A 16,168-nucleotide genomic window follows, 5' to 3' on the forward strand; every position below is an offset into this window, starting at 1 on the left:
CAGGGATATAGTGCTTTCCTAGCGTTCATGAGACCCTGGGTTGGAATTCCAGCAACACACACACAAATATATATATAAATAAAAAATTTTTATACACATATACATATACATGTATGTTCAACATAATACCCAACAATATCAAATAATATCTACTGTTATAACTGACCTACAAGAAAGCATGTTCATTACAGTAAAAAATGTCAAGCAAACCATTTTAAGGGTTAACATGACATAAATTGCAAATGACATTTCTGTGGAAAAAAAAATATACTTTTAGAAGCAGCAAAATAACCCCAAAATCCTGTAACTAAAACCTATAACCTCCCATCATCCTCCCAAGAAAAACCTACTAACAAAAACTTTACAGGAAAATAAAAGGAAATATTAAATATTAAAAGGAAATAAAAGCATAAACTGTTAGATGTAACATAGTGAGAAATGCTGTTAAGTCTTTTTTTTTTTTAATTGTTGAATCTGAGAATTTCAAATCAAAACAGAGACCATGCCCAGTTTGTCTCTAACAGAGGACTTACAGAGCACGGCCACAGCCCCAGACTCGAACATGAGACATTCTTCCTTATGCCTAGTTTCCACTATGAGACTGAAAGGTGGGGGATCCAATTTGTGATAAATTCGAAATCCTTTGCTGAACGCCATTCTCCTTTCTTCAGAGACAGTCCTATGAAAACCAAGCAAAGCAAAGCAAATGATGCTGAGGGTTCCTTCTGCTGCAAGGACTGCACGGCATCCAGAAGTCCCTCCCTGCCAGGTTTTTTTTATTGCAGGGGGAGGGGGGCAAAAGAGAGAGAGAGAGAGAGAGAGAGAGAGAGAGACACACAGAGAGAGAGAGAGAGAGAGAGAGAGAGAGAGAGAGAGAGCGAGCGAGCGCGAGAGAGAGAGAGAGAGCGAGCGAGCGAGCTTGGATTGAATGTTCAATCCAAAACCTAAATCGTCACTAAATTTTTCCAAAAAGCGAAAGAATACACTACAAATTCTCTCTTCAAGACAGGGATAGGCTTTTAGCACTGTAAGTCCATGAACAGTCTGGTTAAGATGAATTCCCTTTTAATTTATGTTTATCAAGGGAAAATTTTTGAGCGTATTTTTGTTGAGGGTTACCAGCTTCCTGGTCACTGGGTTGGAAGGGAACCGACCAGGAAACTTCACGCCGCTCCTGGGGGACGGGGGAGGCTAGAATGTGGGAGGGAAGGTGAGAAGGCTGCTTCAAAGCTCCTTAGGGGGCCAAAGGAGGAAAAGGATTATCGGCCACCACGGGCTCTTCCCGGGCGGCGGCGAAGGGCAGGGGGAGCGACCCAGGTTACCGCCGCCGCCCGCCCAGCCCCAGGCCACCGCCGGCTGCGGGGACCGCAAGTGGGGCCGGTCCATAAGAAAGGCCACTCGGGAAGAGTCTCAACTCGGAGCAGGGACCCGACTGGCAGTCTACCGCCCGAGAAAGCGGCTCCCTCCCAGGGGAACCGAGGCGCCTGGAGCCCAACGCCTCCATTATGCGCCAGAAGAAGTGTCCCGGCGCTCAGACGGATTCAGTTCCTTTCCTGTAGGCAGGTTGACAGCGGCTGTCACCAAAGCCCCCAGCCCGACACGGTGCCCGGCACAACCCGCAGTGACTCCTCACCTTCTCGCCCGCCCTCCCGCGTCCCGGCTGCCAGGGCCACCCTCACCGCTCTTGCGAAGGCTGCGGCGACGGAGACCGCCTCTAGAAGCGTCCGCCCGCCAACCCGGCTGCCGGTGGGTCTGGCCGCGGCCGCTCCCCGCCCTCCCGCCGGGAGCTCACCTCTTCCTTCGGCTCCTCCTCCTCCTCCTCCCGCAGCCGCCGCCGCCACAGCCGCCGGAAGCGTCACTTCCGCTCCAGCAGATCCATCTCTTCCGCATTGCGCCGCAGCCCGGGCGGAAGACCCACCCCTTGCGGGAAGGGGCGGGGCATAAGATGAGCACCGCCCACCCCGTGCCCTCCCGGGCCCTGGCGCCAGCTGGCCGCAGCCGCTACCTGCAGCGGCCTTCGAACGGGCGACGAGTCCTCTAGGCTGTTGCTGCAGGTCCCACCGCCGGGGATGCTGGGAGAGGGAGAATCCGACCTCACCAGCCCTCTGGCGAGTGCTTTCCAGAGCTCCCCAGCCCTCCCAGTGCGCGCCAGGGAGAGACTCCTGGGAAGAGTTTTGGGGGCTGGGTGTTAATACGTGCCCAAACTGGGCGTCAGGACCACCCCTTGCTGCCTCCCCCGGCTAGACCCACTGGGGGAAGCGGGAGGAACCATCAGCACGCGGCGCCAACCAGGTGGCGCCTTAAGAGCTGTCCATGGTGTCTTCATAGCAAGCTGCTCCGAGTTCTTAATTCTAAGTGCCTGGATAGGCAGCAGTAAGAAATAAGGCCGGCTTTAAAACTGTTCCGTTCGGTACCTTTGTGTGTGTGTTCTGCAGCTCTCGGGAGCACTATAGGGAAGACTGCTCAACTGTACGTGAGATGGAAACTGGAGAGTCACCCACCGGGAGCTCAAGGCAGAGTTAAAATATGGCTGTCCCTGAATGACGAATAGGTTTTGCCAATAGTGGAACTTAGTAACTAACGTCATCGGCTCCTTTAAATCTAATTTTTTCAACAAATCATGACTGGATAATGTCTGTGTCCCAAGACCTATTCAGTTAACACTTAACAAATTTAAATATGAGAATGAAGTTGAAGCCAACAAAGCACAAAGGAATTGAAAACCTCAAGAACCCAGCACTCTGAGAAACGGTTTCCACTTGCCTTTGCTTTTTCCTTTACCTCTTCCCCTCTTGCATTTGCCAGCAAAAGCAGAATTTAAACTTGATATTGTGCAAAATCATTTCCCCCTCCAGGCCCTGTCATGTGACTTGATTTGACATTTCTCTCTATTTTAGAGAAGCTGGATGCACCCTGGTTTCAGAATGCTAAGAAAGCTAAAATTCATTAGAAAAGCCACTTTTAAGTCAAGGAAAAATGCAGACACTTGGATTAGTTCTGAGAACTAGAGATTTCTCTCATTTAGTACTTTCTTAGAAAAAAAAAAAAAAAGCTTTGCTCTTTCTAGTGGTTTACCCATAGCAGCCTTAAAATTAAACTAAAATGAAAATAATCTGTCAGTGGTCACTCATTTCCCTTTCTGGAAGAGTCCATTTCAGTTAGGGATGGCACTTAAGAAAACCAGGTGGAAGTGGTTGTTTTTGGAAATTTTTTTTCAAGTATAAATACCTCCATATCCCTGGTATGCACCAGCTGCCACCACCCCCCAAAAAATTAATGGCTTCAGTAGCCATATTTTCAACTTCTTTGCTTGGAAGTTTTATTTTTATGACAATGGAAATCAACATTTTAAAAGTGGGACTGTAAACCAAACTTAACCCCAAAGCCCATGATTTTTGCACCACGTCATGTCTCTGGGAATCTATACAGGAAACCTCTCATATTCAAGTTGGGATTCTTGGGCACGAGAGGGTAGCAGGACTCTTAGGTTACAGCTTTTTCAAATCCTTCCAAAATATATCATTTTAGTTGGAAAAAGCACAGGATTTGAAAAACAAAGGCAATTTTACTAGTCACTTTTAAAATGTGTTATTTCTTCTCTTTCTTATTTATACCTTTTACAGTATTTGAAAATAGCTGCCCAGATTTCCACCAAACTTAATGTGTATTTAGAGTGAGCTAACTTAAAATACAAGTTAGGTGGCATACAGATTTAACAGTGAGATCCTAGGGGCTTTCAAGACAAGCCAACATCCTCTTGATCCTTGAAAGTGAGCAATGAGGTGCTGGGGTTGGGGCTCAGCGATAAAGCACTCCCTTAGAATGTGTGAGGCTCTAGGTTCCATAATAAAATAATAAAGGTATTGTGCACCGAACTATAACTAAAATATTTTTAAGTGAGCAATGAAGCCAGTGATAACCTAAAAATTAGCATCACCCCCAAATCCTAATCCTTCAAACCTTAAATGAGTAGTTATTCAGGTGGGGAAAAAAATCTTAGTTGAAATTGAAGTAAAGATTTTTGAGATTATTTTGGATTATCCAGGTAAATCCTAAATGTAATCACAAGTTTTCTTATAAAAGTGAGGCAGAGGGGAATTATACACATACTCAGAAGGCAGAAACAGTGATAGAAGCAATATGACTGTAAGCCAAAGAATATCAACAGCCACCAGAAGCTCTAAAGAAAAGGATTTAATCCTAGAGCCTTTGGGGGGGTGAATGGCCTTATTTACACTTGATTTCTAACTTCTGACCTCCAGAACTCAAAGAGAATAAATTTTTGTTCTTTAAACGGCTCACCCAGTTTGGGGTAATTTATTACCTTAACAAATGAATTTCCTTCAAATGAAAATCTTCTGGTTGAGATATACAAACATTTGTCTCATGCCAGTTCTATGTTAAATTTACCTTACAAAGTCCTGGTTCACACCCATTTCTGAAACCCAAGTTGCCTGATTTTGTCACAGGACAAAATGTCTGAATTCACTCTAAGAATTCTTAAAAACAGATAAGGAAGAGTAGTAAGCATAAGGAAGAGTAGTAAGCCTAAGGAGTTTAGAAACACAGTTTGAAGTATAAGGCCCAAATAGATATTTATGTGTATGTTTTATTCCGTGAAGTTGGGAATGTGTTCTGTCTGACTTAGTAGGCCAGTAAAGTATAACAAAACTTCACCCAGAATGAATGTGTAGGGAGATAAGCAATGTTCCCACAATAAAGATACAACTGACAGAGCAAGCATGCTGCATGACACTATTCTAAACGCTACTTGCCTTGATCAAGGATACATATGAAACTGTTAATTCTCGCTATACTAGACTCATTTTGAAATGCTCTAAAATTAGTCACCAGCAAAATACAACAAAGGGTATATTTAAAAATTAATTTAATGCTTGGCTAAAGCGTAATTACATATATAATTATCAAACAATAGTCCTTAATTTCCAAAAAGTTCCTTTTGAAAACCACAGAATCTGAAAGCATAAACTTTAAAACAAGTTCTCTTGAGTATTTACAATGTGGTACAAACATTATAGAAGACCATGGATATTAAATTGCCTGGGTGTGGCTAATCAGCAAGGCGTATTCTTTATTGCATATATAACTCACATATGTGGGATTTTAAATATAATAAGACTACTAAAATTCAATTCAGATGCATGTATCTGTAAGCTGGGCAGGGAATAAAATTATGAATGAGACAGGACAGACAGCCTAAACCATGCAGTTAGGTTGTGGGCTTATTATTTTCAAAAATTAAACTTTCACGTTCCATTTGAAACTATATTGCATATATTAGAGTTCACATGAAACCCACATTTGCCTGTAATGCTGATTCAAAGAACAAGGTTCAATATCCACTCAATGACTGAGTCCATAACTCAACTCTCAAATTTTAAGGCAGCACAGCTACAGTGAGAGCGACGCTAACCAAAAAGGGATGAACATTTATTTAGTCACTTTCCAGCCCTTTTGTTACAACAGTGTAGTAATTTTCCTAAGACAATTTGCTACTGGATAATTTTCTGCTGTTAAAAGGCTTTCTCTGTAGAAAAACACCACAAATTTCCAGTGTGAAAGTCCATGGTGATATAAATATATATATATATCTATGTACACATATGCATAATTACACAATTTACACTGCACACATTGTTTATAGAGGACAATTAACTGAGAGGGTTAATTTGAATGATCATACAAAATACTTAAGTAAACAAAGTATGACAGGCAGTAAAGAAAACAGACTCCTAGAAATAATCTGAATTCCTTTCATTCTGAAGAAATTGCATTTAAGGACACAGTATTGAATATAATGTTTTTTTGTATTAAAATGAAAATCAGTATTTTACAGTGTAAGAAACTTTACATATATACAAAATTTATACATTGGGAATGATATTAAAGCAAATAAGCTTTTCAGTCTCATAGGTCTATTTTCCTTCAATCAAAGATTTAAATTCTTTCACATTGTGGTCACTTGCAACAGACATAGCATGATCCAAAGCTCGAATACTTGCAAGAAGTTTTACTATTTGTTTTATATTTTCTCTAAAAGAAAAAAGAAAAAAAAATGTAGCAGGAGCATTTCATTAGCACATTTAAAGGAAATTTGTTCTTGATGTTATACAGATTTTGCAATCAATTTGTCCAAACATGCATTTTTACATATGGGAAACAGAAATGAAAATTATATCATACATAAAATCTTGACATGTATTTATATAAAATTAAACTTGCATGTTTATATGACTAGCCCACATTAAAAACAAAAACTAATTTCACTCAGATGAATGGTTTTAATCAATCCATGGTAGTATAAACACACACACTTATATATGCATAATTACACAATTCACACCCACATATCATTTTTAAAGGACAGTTAACTGAGAGGGATAATTTGAATGATCATACAAAATAAAAAAGCAATCTGTTCCCAAAATTCTTCAGAGCCCTATCTCCCATTACTTCCTAAACCACAGTGCCAACTCCTTGGAGAAATCCTGAAACACAAGATTTTACTTCTCTTATCAATTCATCAAGATCCTGCCTGAATTCCACTCCTCTGAATTCACTACACAAAACAGTCTGGCTTTCCTTGGTGCACTAACTACCTTATTACTAAGTAATCATCCCATTTTAGCAACATCAGAATTATCGAAAGCGTTGTTAAAACATTACTCAGCCCCACTCCAGAGATCTGACTCAATATGTGTTTGAACCTGAGAATCCAAATTTCTAACAATCTCCCAGGTAATGCTGATGGCCAGGAAGCACACTTAAAGAATGACTATTTCAACACCGATTTTGAACCACTCATGAGAAAGAGCATAAAATTATGACATTATTGACTCATCTCCTCTACAACACTGCAATAATAAGGCCCTTTTAGGGCAAGGATTATAATTTGTAAAACTTTGCAAACTAGGTGGAATCTATTTTATGTGCAATGCAAAGGACAAATGCTTAAATAGTTGAAGTACTTTTCTATAGGAAAGCAAATATTAAGTTGCATATGGATTCCTAGTTTTCCCAGCACCATTTGTTGAAGAGGCTATCTTTTCTCCAATGCACGTTCTTGGCACCTTTGTCTAATACAATCGTAGTTTTGTGGGTTAGTCTCTGTGTTCTCTATTCTGTACCATTGGTCTACGAGTCTGGTGCCAATACCATGCTGTTTTTGTTACTATTGCTCTGTAGTATAGTTTAAGGTCTGGTATAGTGATGCCACTTGCTTCACTCTTCCTGCTAAGGATTGCTTTTAGCTATTCTGGGTCTCTTATTTTTCCAGATGACTTTCGTGGTTGCTTTTTCTATTTCTATGAGGAAAGGAATGTCATTGGAATTTTGATTGGAATTGCATTAAATCTGTATAGTGCTTTTGAAAGTATGGTCATTTTGATAATATTAATTCTGCCTATCCAAGACAAGTAGATAGATCTTTCCATCTTCTAAGGACTTCTTTGATTCCTTTCTTTAGGGTTCTGTAATTTTCATTATATACATCTTTTACCTTTTTCATTAAGTTGATTCCCAAGGGCTTTTTTTTTTTTTTTTTTGAGGCTATTGAAAATGGGGTAGTTTTCCTCATTTCTCTTTTTGAGGATTTGTCACTGATATACAGAAATACCTTTGATTTATGGATGTTGACATCTCACCATGCACAAAACAACTCAAAATGGTTCAAGGACTTAGGAATACAACCAGAGACCCTGCGTCTAATAGAAGAAAAAGTAGGCCCTAATCTCCATCATGTGGGATTAGACCCCAAGTTCCTTAATAAGACTCTTGTGGTGCAAGAATCAATAAATCAATAAATGGGATGGACTCAAACTAAAAAGTTTCTTTTCAGCAAAAGAAACAATCTGTGAGGTGAATAGAGAGCCTACATCTTGGGAGCAAATCTTTACCCCTCACACATCAGATAGAGTATATAATTAGTATATACTAATCTCTAGGGTATATATAGAACTCAAAAAGCTAAACACCAAAAAAACAATCCAATTAATAAATGGGCCAAGGACCTGAAGAGACAATTCTCAGAAGATGATATACAATCAATCAACAAATAATGAAAAAAAAAAAAAAGTTCATCATCACCAGCAATTAGAGAAATGCAAATCAAAAACCACTCTAAGATTTCATCTCACTCCAGTCAGATGGCAGCTATTATGCACACAAACAACAATAAGTGTTGGCAAGGATGTGGGGAAAAAGGTACACTCATACACTGCCGGTGGGACTGCAAATTGTTGCAGCCAATATGGAAAGCAGTATGGAGATTTCCTGAAAAACTGGAATGGAACCACCATTTGACCCAGCTATTCCTCTCCTCAGTCTACACCCAAAGGTCTTAAAAACGGCATACGACAAGGACACAGCCACATCGATGTTTACAGCAGCACAATTCACAATAGCTAAACTGTGGAAGCAACCTAGATGCCCTTCAATAGATGAATGGATAAAAAAAAATGTGGCATATACACATTACTCAGCAATAAAAGAGAATAAAATCATAGCATTTGCAGGTAAATGGATGGAGGTAGAGAAGATAATGCTAAGTGAAGTTAGCCAATCCCCAAAAGCCAAATGCAGAATGTTTTCTTTGATATAAGGAGGCTGATACATAGTGGGATAGGGAGAGGGAGCATGGGAGGAACAGATGAACCCTAGATAGGGCAGAGGGGTTGGAGGGGAAGGGTCGGGGCATGGGGTTATTAATGGTGGTGGAATATGATGATCATTATTATCCAGAGTACAGGTATGAAGACATGAATTGGTGTGAATATACTTTGTACACAACCAGAGATATGAAAAATTGTGCTCTATATGTGTAATAAGAATTGTAAAGCATTCTGCTGTCATATAAATAAAAAATATATATAAAGCAAATATTATTTGTTAATAATTAACTTTCAAATAAAAATCTTAAAGTATGTGTAAATCAAAATTTTTAAAGTGGTAGGCTTTATGTAGTAAAAAAACAACACACTGGGGGAAAAAAGTGCAAATAATAATCAACATCACAATAACAAAATTAAAATGTAAGGCAAAATTGTCTAAGAATTTTATCATTAAAAGCTTTACTACTTACTTTTAATTGTATCTTGAAAATCAAATTTTCTCACAAGAAAATAATACTCTTTTTGAGAAAGGGAAACAAGGCCCCCAGAATATTTCCTAAACAAAAAAGTTTTCTTACAGAGCTATACTTGTGGTATAAACAGATATAAGAAATATACAAAAATCACAAAATTTTGAAAATTCTTTCAAACTGTAATAGTTATATATTTTATGCTAAATTTTTAACCCCACATTATACAAATATTCACAATATTATTGTCCACAGAAACGATAACAGTTCACTCATTTCTTCCTAGCAATTCTTGACAAAAATTAGGTTTAAGTTGTTCTAGAAATCATGAATGGTGACTTTTAGTCCATGACATGATAAAGGAAAAACATGGAACATAAAGATTCTAAAATTGGGATATTGTATCAACATATTCTAGGTTTAAATGGTCAAATTTTCTAGGATTCACGTCTATATAATGAATCTCAAAGGACCAAAGTTCATGACATTCCTAGAGCCTGTGTTCTCTCCAATTCTTCACTGAGGTGATAGAATATTCATTCTCCTCAAGGCTGGCCCTCACCAAAGATCTTTCCCTAACAACCTTCATAAGTTCAACGTACTGAAAAAAGACAAAAACCAAAAAAAGCAAAGTTATGTGTACTTTGGGTAGGTTTAGAATACTAAGAGAATGTACAATTTATATTAAAAAATGACTACTTAAAAAACATTTTAATAACACTAAATATGACAACTAAAACTACAGGTTACTATTTTAACAAGTGATTATAAAAAGTTACCTTGCATTTCTTTTATCCACATCAGAGCACCCAATACTATTCCTATAAATTGTATCTGCTAAGTGCACAAGGTATCGGCAGAAGTTTTCTAACTGAGAAATAGTTCTTTCTCCTTTCAGATTCATGAACCACTGTTTGGGGAAACAATTGATTACCTATGTAGGAAAGGATATAAAATACAATAGTTAAAACAGAATAAATGACAATATGTAAAAGTTGAGTCTAGATAATGGATATAATGTATTTGGCCTAAAGAGGTGCTATTAGACTAAATTAATTAATCTGAAGAGATTTTTTTAAAAAGACTCACTTTCTGTATTAACTATACATGGATCAGGTACTCAATACAAAAGATGATTTGTCCCATTTTTTAATAATCTAACTATAAAATGGATAATCAAGTGCTTATTTTCCAGTCTTGCAAGATACCCTAAATGAACTGAGTTCTCTCTTATGAAATGCTTTTGTATAAAAATGCGTGTATAAATATGACCCAGAGTAAGGCTAAGCAAGCATTCACACCACAGGTGCTGCCCAGGGCAAGAGTCTTAGTGAGGTGTACAGGGCATCATGCCACAGAACGCCATACCGCGTAAGGGTGTGAAGATCTGGGGAGGGGCAGTTGGTAGAGCGCTTGCCTTGCACACATAAGGCCCTGAAAAGAAGGGTAAGACTGGTTTCTCCTAGGAAAGGGCAGCCTGGTGTGAGTACTTAAATCAGAGTCCAAATGGATAAAGAAAGCTCATCACTACAGAAACACAGGGATCACTAGAAACATGACTGATTCCAGGGCTCAGGCAGAGCAAATACAGTTTAGACAAAAAAATGTCATGCCAGAAAGAAGCAAGCATATACTTCCGCCAAGTGAGGGGAAATGTCATAAGATTACAGAAGTCAACTCTGAAGGACTCTGCTCAGGAAATCTGGGACAATTTCTGCCAAATATGAGGAAGAACCCGAATCTGATTTTGACATAATATCGGGTAAACCCAAATTGGGGGATATTCTAAAAAATAAATGGCCTAGGGGCTGGGGCTGAGTGGTACAGCGCTTGACTGGCACACATGAGGCACTGGTTTCAATCCTCAGAATTTATATACACAAGTTATACATTAAAATAAAATGAAAGTATTGTGGTCTTATAAATGTATTTCATATATATATATATAAAAAAATAACTGGCCTATCATTTTCAAAAGTGTCCAGGTTATAAAGGCCAAGGAAAGATGAAGAAGTCTTCTAGATTAAAGGAGGGTAAAGAGATATAAAAATTAAACACAATGCATGGTCTGGATACTATTTTCCTTTTTAAAAGAATTTTTTGAAGTCTAAGAGTGACTGAACACGGCCTTGTGCATCCTAGGCAAGCATCCTACCACAAAGCTATATTCCCAGCTCTTTTTATTTTGAGGCAGGTCTTGCAAAGTTGCCCAGACTGGCCTCTAACCTTCCATCGTCCTGCTTCAGCCTTCCAAATAGTTGGGAGTATAGGTGTGGGCGACCCTACCCAGCTTCTGGATATTTCTTTTGCTAAAGAAGGACAGTGTTGACATAACTGATAAAATGTGCACTGAGAGGCATTTCTAAGGATTAGGCAACAGTAATATATCAGTGTTAATTTCCTGATACTATTCTCTATGCTACAATCTTGTAGACTAATACCCCATGTTTGTTAGAAATACAAAGAAACATATCTGAGGTACTGAGGCATCATGTCAGAGACTTTGGGTGGGGGGGACTTTGTACTCTTACTTGTAAATTTTCATTAATTTTGTAACTGTTTCAATTACATATTACTGTATAACTTGTGTATGTAAGTGGAAAGTAAGATAATATTACTAAATAAGTGAAAAAAGCCATTTATAACACTCAAAATAGCATTCATTTTAACTGTGAAAAAATTATCATGAAATCAAAACTTTTACTAATACCAAAACACTGATACAAATAAATGAATAGATATAAATATAGATAACATTATATTTTCTTCCTCCTCCCCTACACCCCCTTTTCTGGGGTACTGGGAATTGAGCCTGAAAGCATTTTACCCTGAACTACATCCCAGTACTTTTTATTCTTTATTATAAAACATCATCTAAGTTGCTGAAGCTGGCCTCGAATTTGCAAACCTCCTCCTTCAACCTTCCAAGCTGCTGGGATTACAGGCATGTACTACTGCATCCAGCACATTATATACTTTGATATAAAAATGCTAGGGAGTGGGGAGTTTGGAACTACCTGGGTAAACAGATAGCCAACCTTACATTAAGTCTGATAATAAAGGGCAATCATAAAGTTTTCATATCCCTCTTTGAACAAAGGAAATTAACATATATGGTTTAAAAATAATAATATGTATCATTCAACTCACATTTTGGGCTTTTTTGATGCTGTCATCTCCATATTCTGAATTCTGAAAAGCCATGAGAATGTATCTATTTAATAAACCATCTATTGATAATTCCTGAAGAGTTTTATTTGAGAAAATGCCATACCACTGAAGAAAATTTCCTAAGAGCTAGAAATAAGGGGAAAAAAGGGAGAAGCAATGTTATGCAATTAAATTAGGTATAAAGTAAATTAGATACACAATAAAATACCACATGTAATATGCAGGATAATGCCTTCCCAAAGTATAACACTTTTAAAGTGTTCAGATATTTCCTAGAATGGTGGAACATTTTAATTTTAATTAGCTAAAATTTGAATAGCCACATGTACCTGGAGACTACTGTATTGGTCAGCACACACGTAAAACATTTTTCATCACTACCTGAAGGACTATTGAGCAGTGATTATTCTTAGATAAGTGTCCTCTATTCAAAATTATGCCTCAGACAGTCCTATGACTTTTAGGATGTTCTTGTCATTATCATAAAATGGAGACTCTTTCCCACCCCACCAAAAAAACTTTCTAACTTGTCAGTAAATGGTAACACTATCTAACCAGCTGCTCAGGCAAAAAACCTGAATGTCATTCTTAAACTCTTCATCAACTTATTTGACTCCACCTCCATCCAATCTGACATTTCTCTAGTTCCTGCTGCCATCCCAATAGTCTAAGCTACCATAATCTCTTTCTGAACATTGCAGATACTCCAGTAAGATTAAGAGGATGAGCTCTAAAGTGCCCTTTCTCAAATAGGGTTCTGTGAGAGAAAAAAGTGATTTGAATGACTCTCCTCAATTTTTCCCAAGGACTATACAGTTAGTTCATTCCAGATACATAATAAAGAATTCATTATTTACAAGGGAAGCCTTAGAGCATTAAGTATTAACTCAGAATTCCAGGCGAGCAGATATACTCAAGAGGCAGACTGGCCTGAGCTAGATTTCCAATTCTATAATTACCATTGGAACGACTCTGGGCAGGTTATTCAGTGCCTCACTGACCCATCAATAGAGTAAGAATAATAGTGTCTACTATAGAGCCATTCTGAGGGTTCTATGAGATAATCTGTTTAAAAGGTGGAGCACCATGCTTGACACACAATAAATAAATAATGAATACAAGTTCTCATTTTCAGTATTACTACCCATTAACTTGACAAAACAGGAAAAAGTAATCTTAAAAAAATGGTAATGTTGGGACTGGGGATAGAGCTAGGTTAGTAGAGTGCCTGCCTTGCATGCACAAGGCCCTGGGTTCAATCCCCAGCACCACAGGGGAAAAAAAAAAAAAAGTAATGTGTTCATGTCCCTGATAAAGTAAAAACCCTTCCATGACCCACATAAATAATGGTCAACTACTCTTCAACAAAGGTACAAAAGCAATTCAGTGGAATTTGTCTTTTTAACAAATGATTGCTGAAACAAAAGAACCTTAATACAGATCTCACGCCTATCATAAAAATAAGCTCAAAATAGATTATAGAGCTAAACAGAAAACCTAAAACAATGAAACTTCTAAAGAGAGATAGGAGAAAAACTCTGCAACCTTATGTTAAGAGAAAGATTTTTCAAGTATGACATATAAAGCACAGTCCATAATAGAAAAAGTGATAAACTGGACTTCATCAAAATTAAGAACTTCTGTACACAGAATACTACTGAAAGAATGAAAAGGCAAGCCACAGACACACACACTAAAAAAACTCTTTACAAATCATTACTTGACCAAGGACTTCCCTCCAGAATATGGAAAAAACTTTTACGTGCAGTAAGAAGAAAACAGCCCAATTTAAAAGCAGTGATCTGCTGATAACACACAATGTGGATAAATCTCAAATACATTATGTTAGGTGAAAGATGCGAGACTCAAAAGGCTCCCTGCTACATATAATTCTATTGATAAAGACATTCTTGCAAAGAAAACCATAATACATAGATAAATATATGGGGGAAGTGGCCAGGGAGAGGTCAGGGGTGAGCTTTACTACAGGGGAATGGGAAGTTTCTGGGAATGCTGAAATTGGTACACATTTTCCATTTGGTAGTGATGATACACAACTGTATTCACTCAAAACCCACAGAATACTAAAGAGTGAATGTATATAAAATAATACTTTTAAAAAGATAAATAAATAAGTAAAAAGTATCTAGTGGCTTCCTACAACTTTTACCCATCAATCTTTCACATGACTTACTAGAGTCTATGTTATCAAGACTCTCTAATATATCTCTAACTTAGCCATTATGTATGCACTTCCAGTATCTGTAGTGTTGTCTGTTCTCCTTCACCTCACAGTCAAATTCCATTAATTCCTCTGGTCTACAATCTAAATGACTTCCTTAGAATGAAATATGATCTCCAACAACTGTTAGTCTAGTTCTTGATGTATGTTATAGCTCTCATTACTATCTTGAATTTCCCCTTTAAAACTCATCACATCTGTGATTACCTGCTATCTGTCAACTGTTCTGGACTATGAACCCCAAGAAAGATACACTTCTATCTCATTCAGTGCTATATCCCTAAAACTCAGAAGAGACCCTCTACTCTATTTGCTGAATATATTTGCTGTGGTTTATTTAGTTAGGTGGTTTAGTTAGGTGTTTGATAGCTTGGGCCTCACTTTGAAACTCAAGAATTCATTTTCTCCTGTGGAAATATCAAACTTAAATAAACTTTGGCAATGAAATTAGTTGGTAAAGTGGAGCTTCTGTATTTATAAATAGAGCTATCCCTATACAGCTTATAAAAAATAAAAATATTCTCCAAATACACTATTGAAGTCAAAATCTCAAGATTTTTAATATAGTCTATGAATACATACCTTAACTGAAGACCAAAACTGTCGTTGAAAAAACAAATAAGGCCCAGAATTTTTATTTTCCAAGACACTAAGAGAAAACATACCATGATCAAATATTTTATATATAAGCGCCAAATTATAGCTATAAACAAATATTTCTACAAGTAAAATAGGTTAACAACAGAATTAAGTAGGGGGCTGGAAGGTATGTTCATTGGTAGGGTGTATGTCTAGCATTTGTGAGGTGTTGGGTTCCATTCCCAGCACCGCAAAAAAAAAAAAAAAGTAATTTTTCAAACAATTATATTCTGGAAAATACTACATTTAAGAGTCAATAGAAGCTGGATGTGGTAATGCACACCTGTAATCCCAGAGGCTTGGGAGGCCAAAGCAGGAGGATCGCAAGTTTAAAGCCAGTCTCAGCAATAGCAAGACACAAAGCAACTCACTGAGACCTGGTCTCTAAATAAAAAACAATATAGGGCTGGGGATGTAGCTCAGTGGTTGAGTGCCACCGAGTTCAATACTGGTACCCCCGCCCCCCAAAACCAAAACAAAACAAAACAGTCAATGGAAATTTATTTCTGAGGCTGAGGGGGAACAAAGACCATCAACTCTTTTATGGCACTTAAGGGAACAACTTTCCCACTGAGCCAGTCTGTATGTTTATACTATATAGGTTAAGTTTACATTTCAAGCTATCTTTTGTCTTCTAAAATTTTAGAACCATTTTCTGAAAGACAATAGAGAATATTATGTTTAATGTTCTTAATTGTTACTTACTTTTTTGGATATAAGGGCATGAAAACATCGTCATCTAAAGTTCTTCTCATTCTCAACAAAAGTGCCTTTAGGTAAACCTGAAGAATTAAAAAGTAGATAACATGCTTTAATAAGGGCTATGATAATAAAAATAAGCCATATTCTAAACCACATAATTGAATACTGAATTTTGAGTGAACCATTTTCTTAAGTTTTTTGATTTTCCTCACTGAAGGCCCTAAACTCATTAATACTTACAACTCTCTATTAAGTGACCCTGTGGGAGGCCATCCTCGCATGTGATTTGACTTACCTCCCTGGCTAGGTGAGAG

At 37.7% G+C, this 16,168-nt stretch overlaps 2 protein-coding genes across 8 annotated transcripts in view; both read right to left on the minus strand.

Annotated features, from left to right (window-relative positions):
- Positions 1-1,890, minus strand: part of Synj1 (synaptojanin 1) — an 85,501-nt gene extending 83,611 nt beyond the window's left edge. For 3 of the 5 annotated variants that reach the window (XM_077795384.1, XM_077795382.1, XM_077795381.1), the window contains exons 1-2: positions 1,793-1,890; positions 534-679 (exon numbers count right to left, since the gene is read on the minus strand). In XM_077795384.1, the coding sequence (XP_077651510.1) occupies positions 534-679; positions 1,793-1,890 (244 nt within the window). Of the gene's footprint in view, positions 1-533; positions 680-1,633; positions 1,752-1,792 lie in introns of those variants that run through there. The other 2 variants (XM_077795385.1, XM_077795383.1) reach the window with 1 other exon arrangement.
- Positions 1,891-4,900: 3,010 nt separating this feature from the next.
- Paxbp1 (PAX3 and PAX7 binding protein 1) overlaps positions 4,901-16,168 on the minus strand; it is a 34,552-nt gene continuing 23,284 nt past the window's right edge. The window contains exons 14-19 of one of the 3 annotated variants that reach the window (XM_077795387.1): positions 15,858-15,934; positions 15,096-15,162; positions 12,251-12,397; positions 9,880-10,034; positions 9,101-9,186; positions 5,972-6,054 (exon numbers count right to left, since the gene is read on the minus strand). In XM_077795387.1, the coding sequence (XP_077651513.1) occupies positions 6,044-6,054; positions 9,101-9,186; positions 9,880-10,034; positions 12,251-12,397; positions 15,096-15,162; positions 15,858-15,934 (543 nt within the window). In that variant the 3' untranslated portion in view covers positions 5,972-6,043. Of the gene's footprint in view, positions 6,055-9,100; positions 9,187-9,216; positions 9,702-9,879; positions 10,035-12,250; positions 12,398-15,095; positions 15,163-15,857; positions 15,935-16,168 lie in introns of those variants that run through there. The other 2 variants (XM_026393523.2, XM_026393524.2) reach the window with 2 other exon arrangements.

This window comes from Urocitellus parryii, chromosome 2 (genome assembly GCF_045843805.1).
Source record: "Urocitellus parryii isolate mUroPar1 chromosome 2, mUroPar1.hap1, whole genome shotgun sequence".
In the NCBI taxonomy this organism is placed as follows: Eukaryota; Metazoa; Chordata; class Mammalia; order Rodentia; family Sciuridae; genus Urocitellus; species Urocitellus parryii.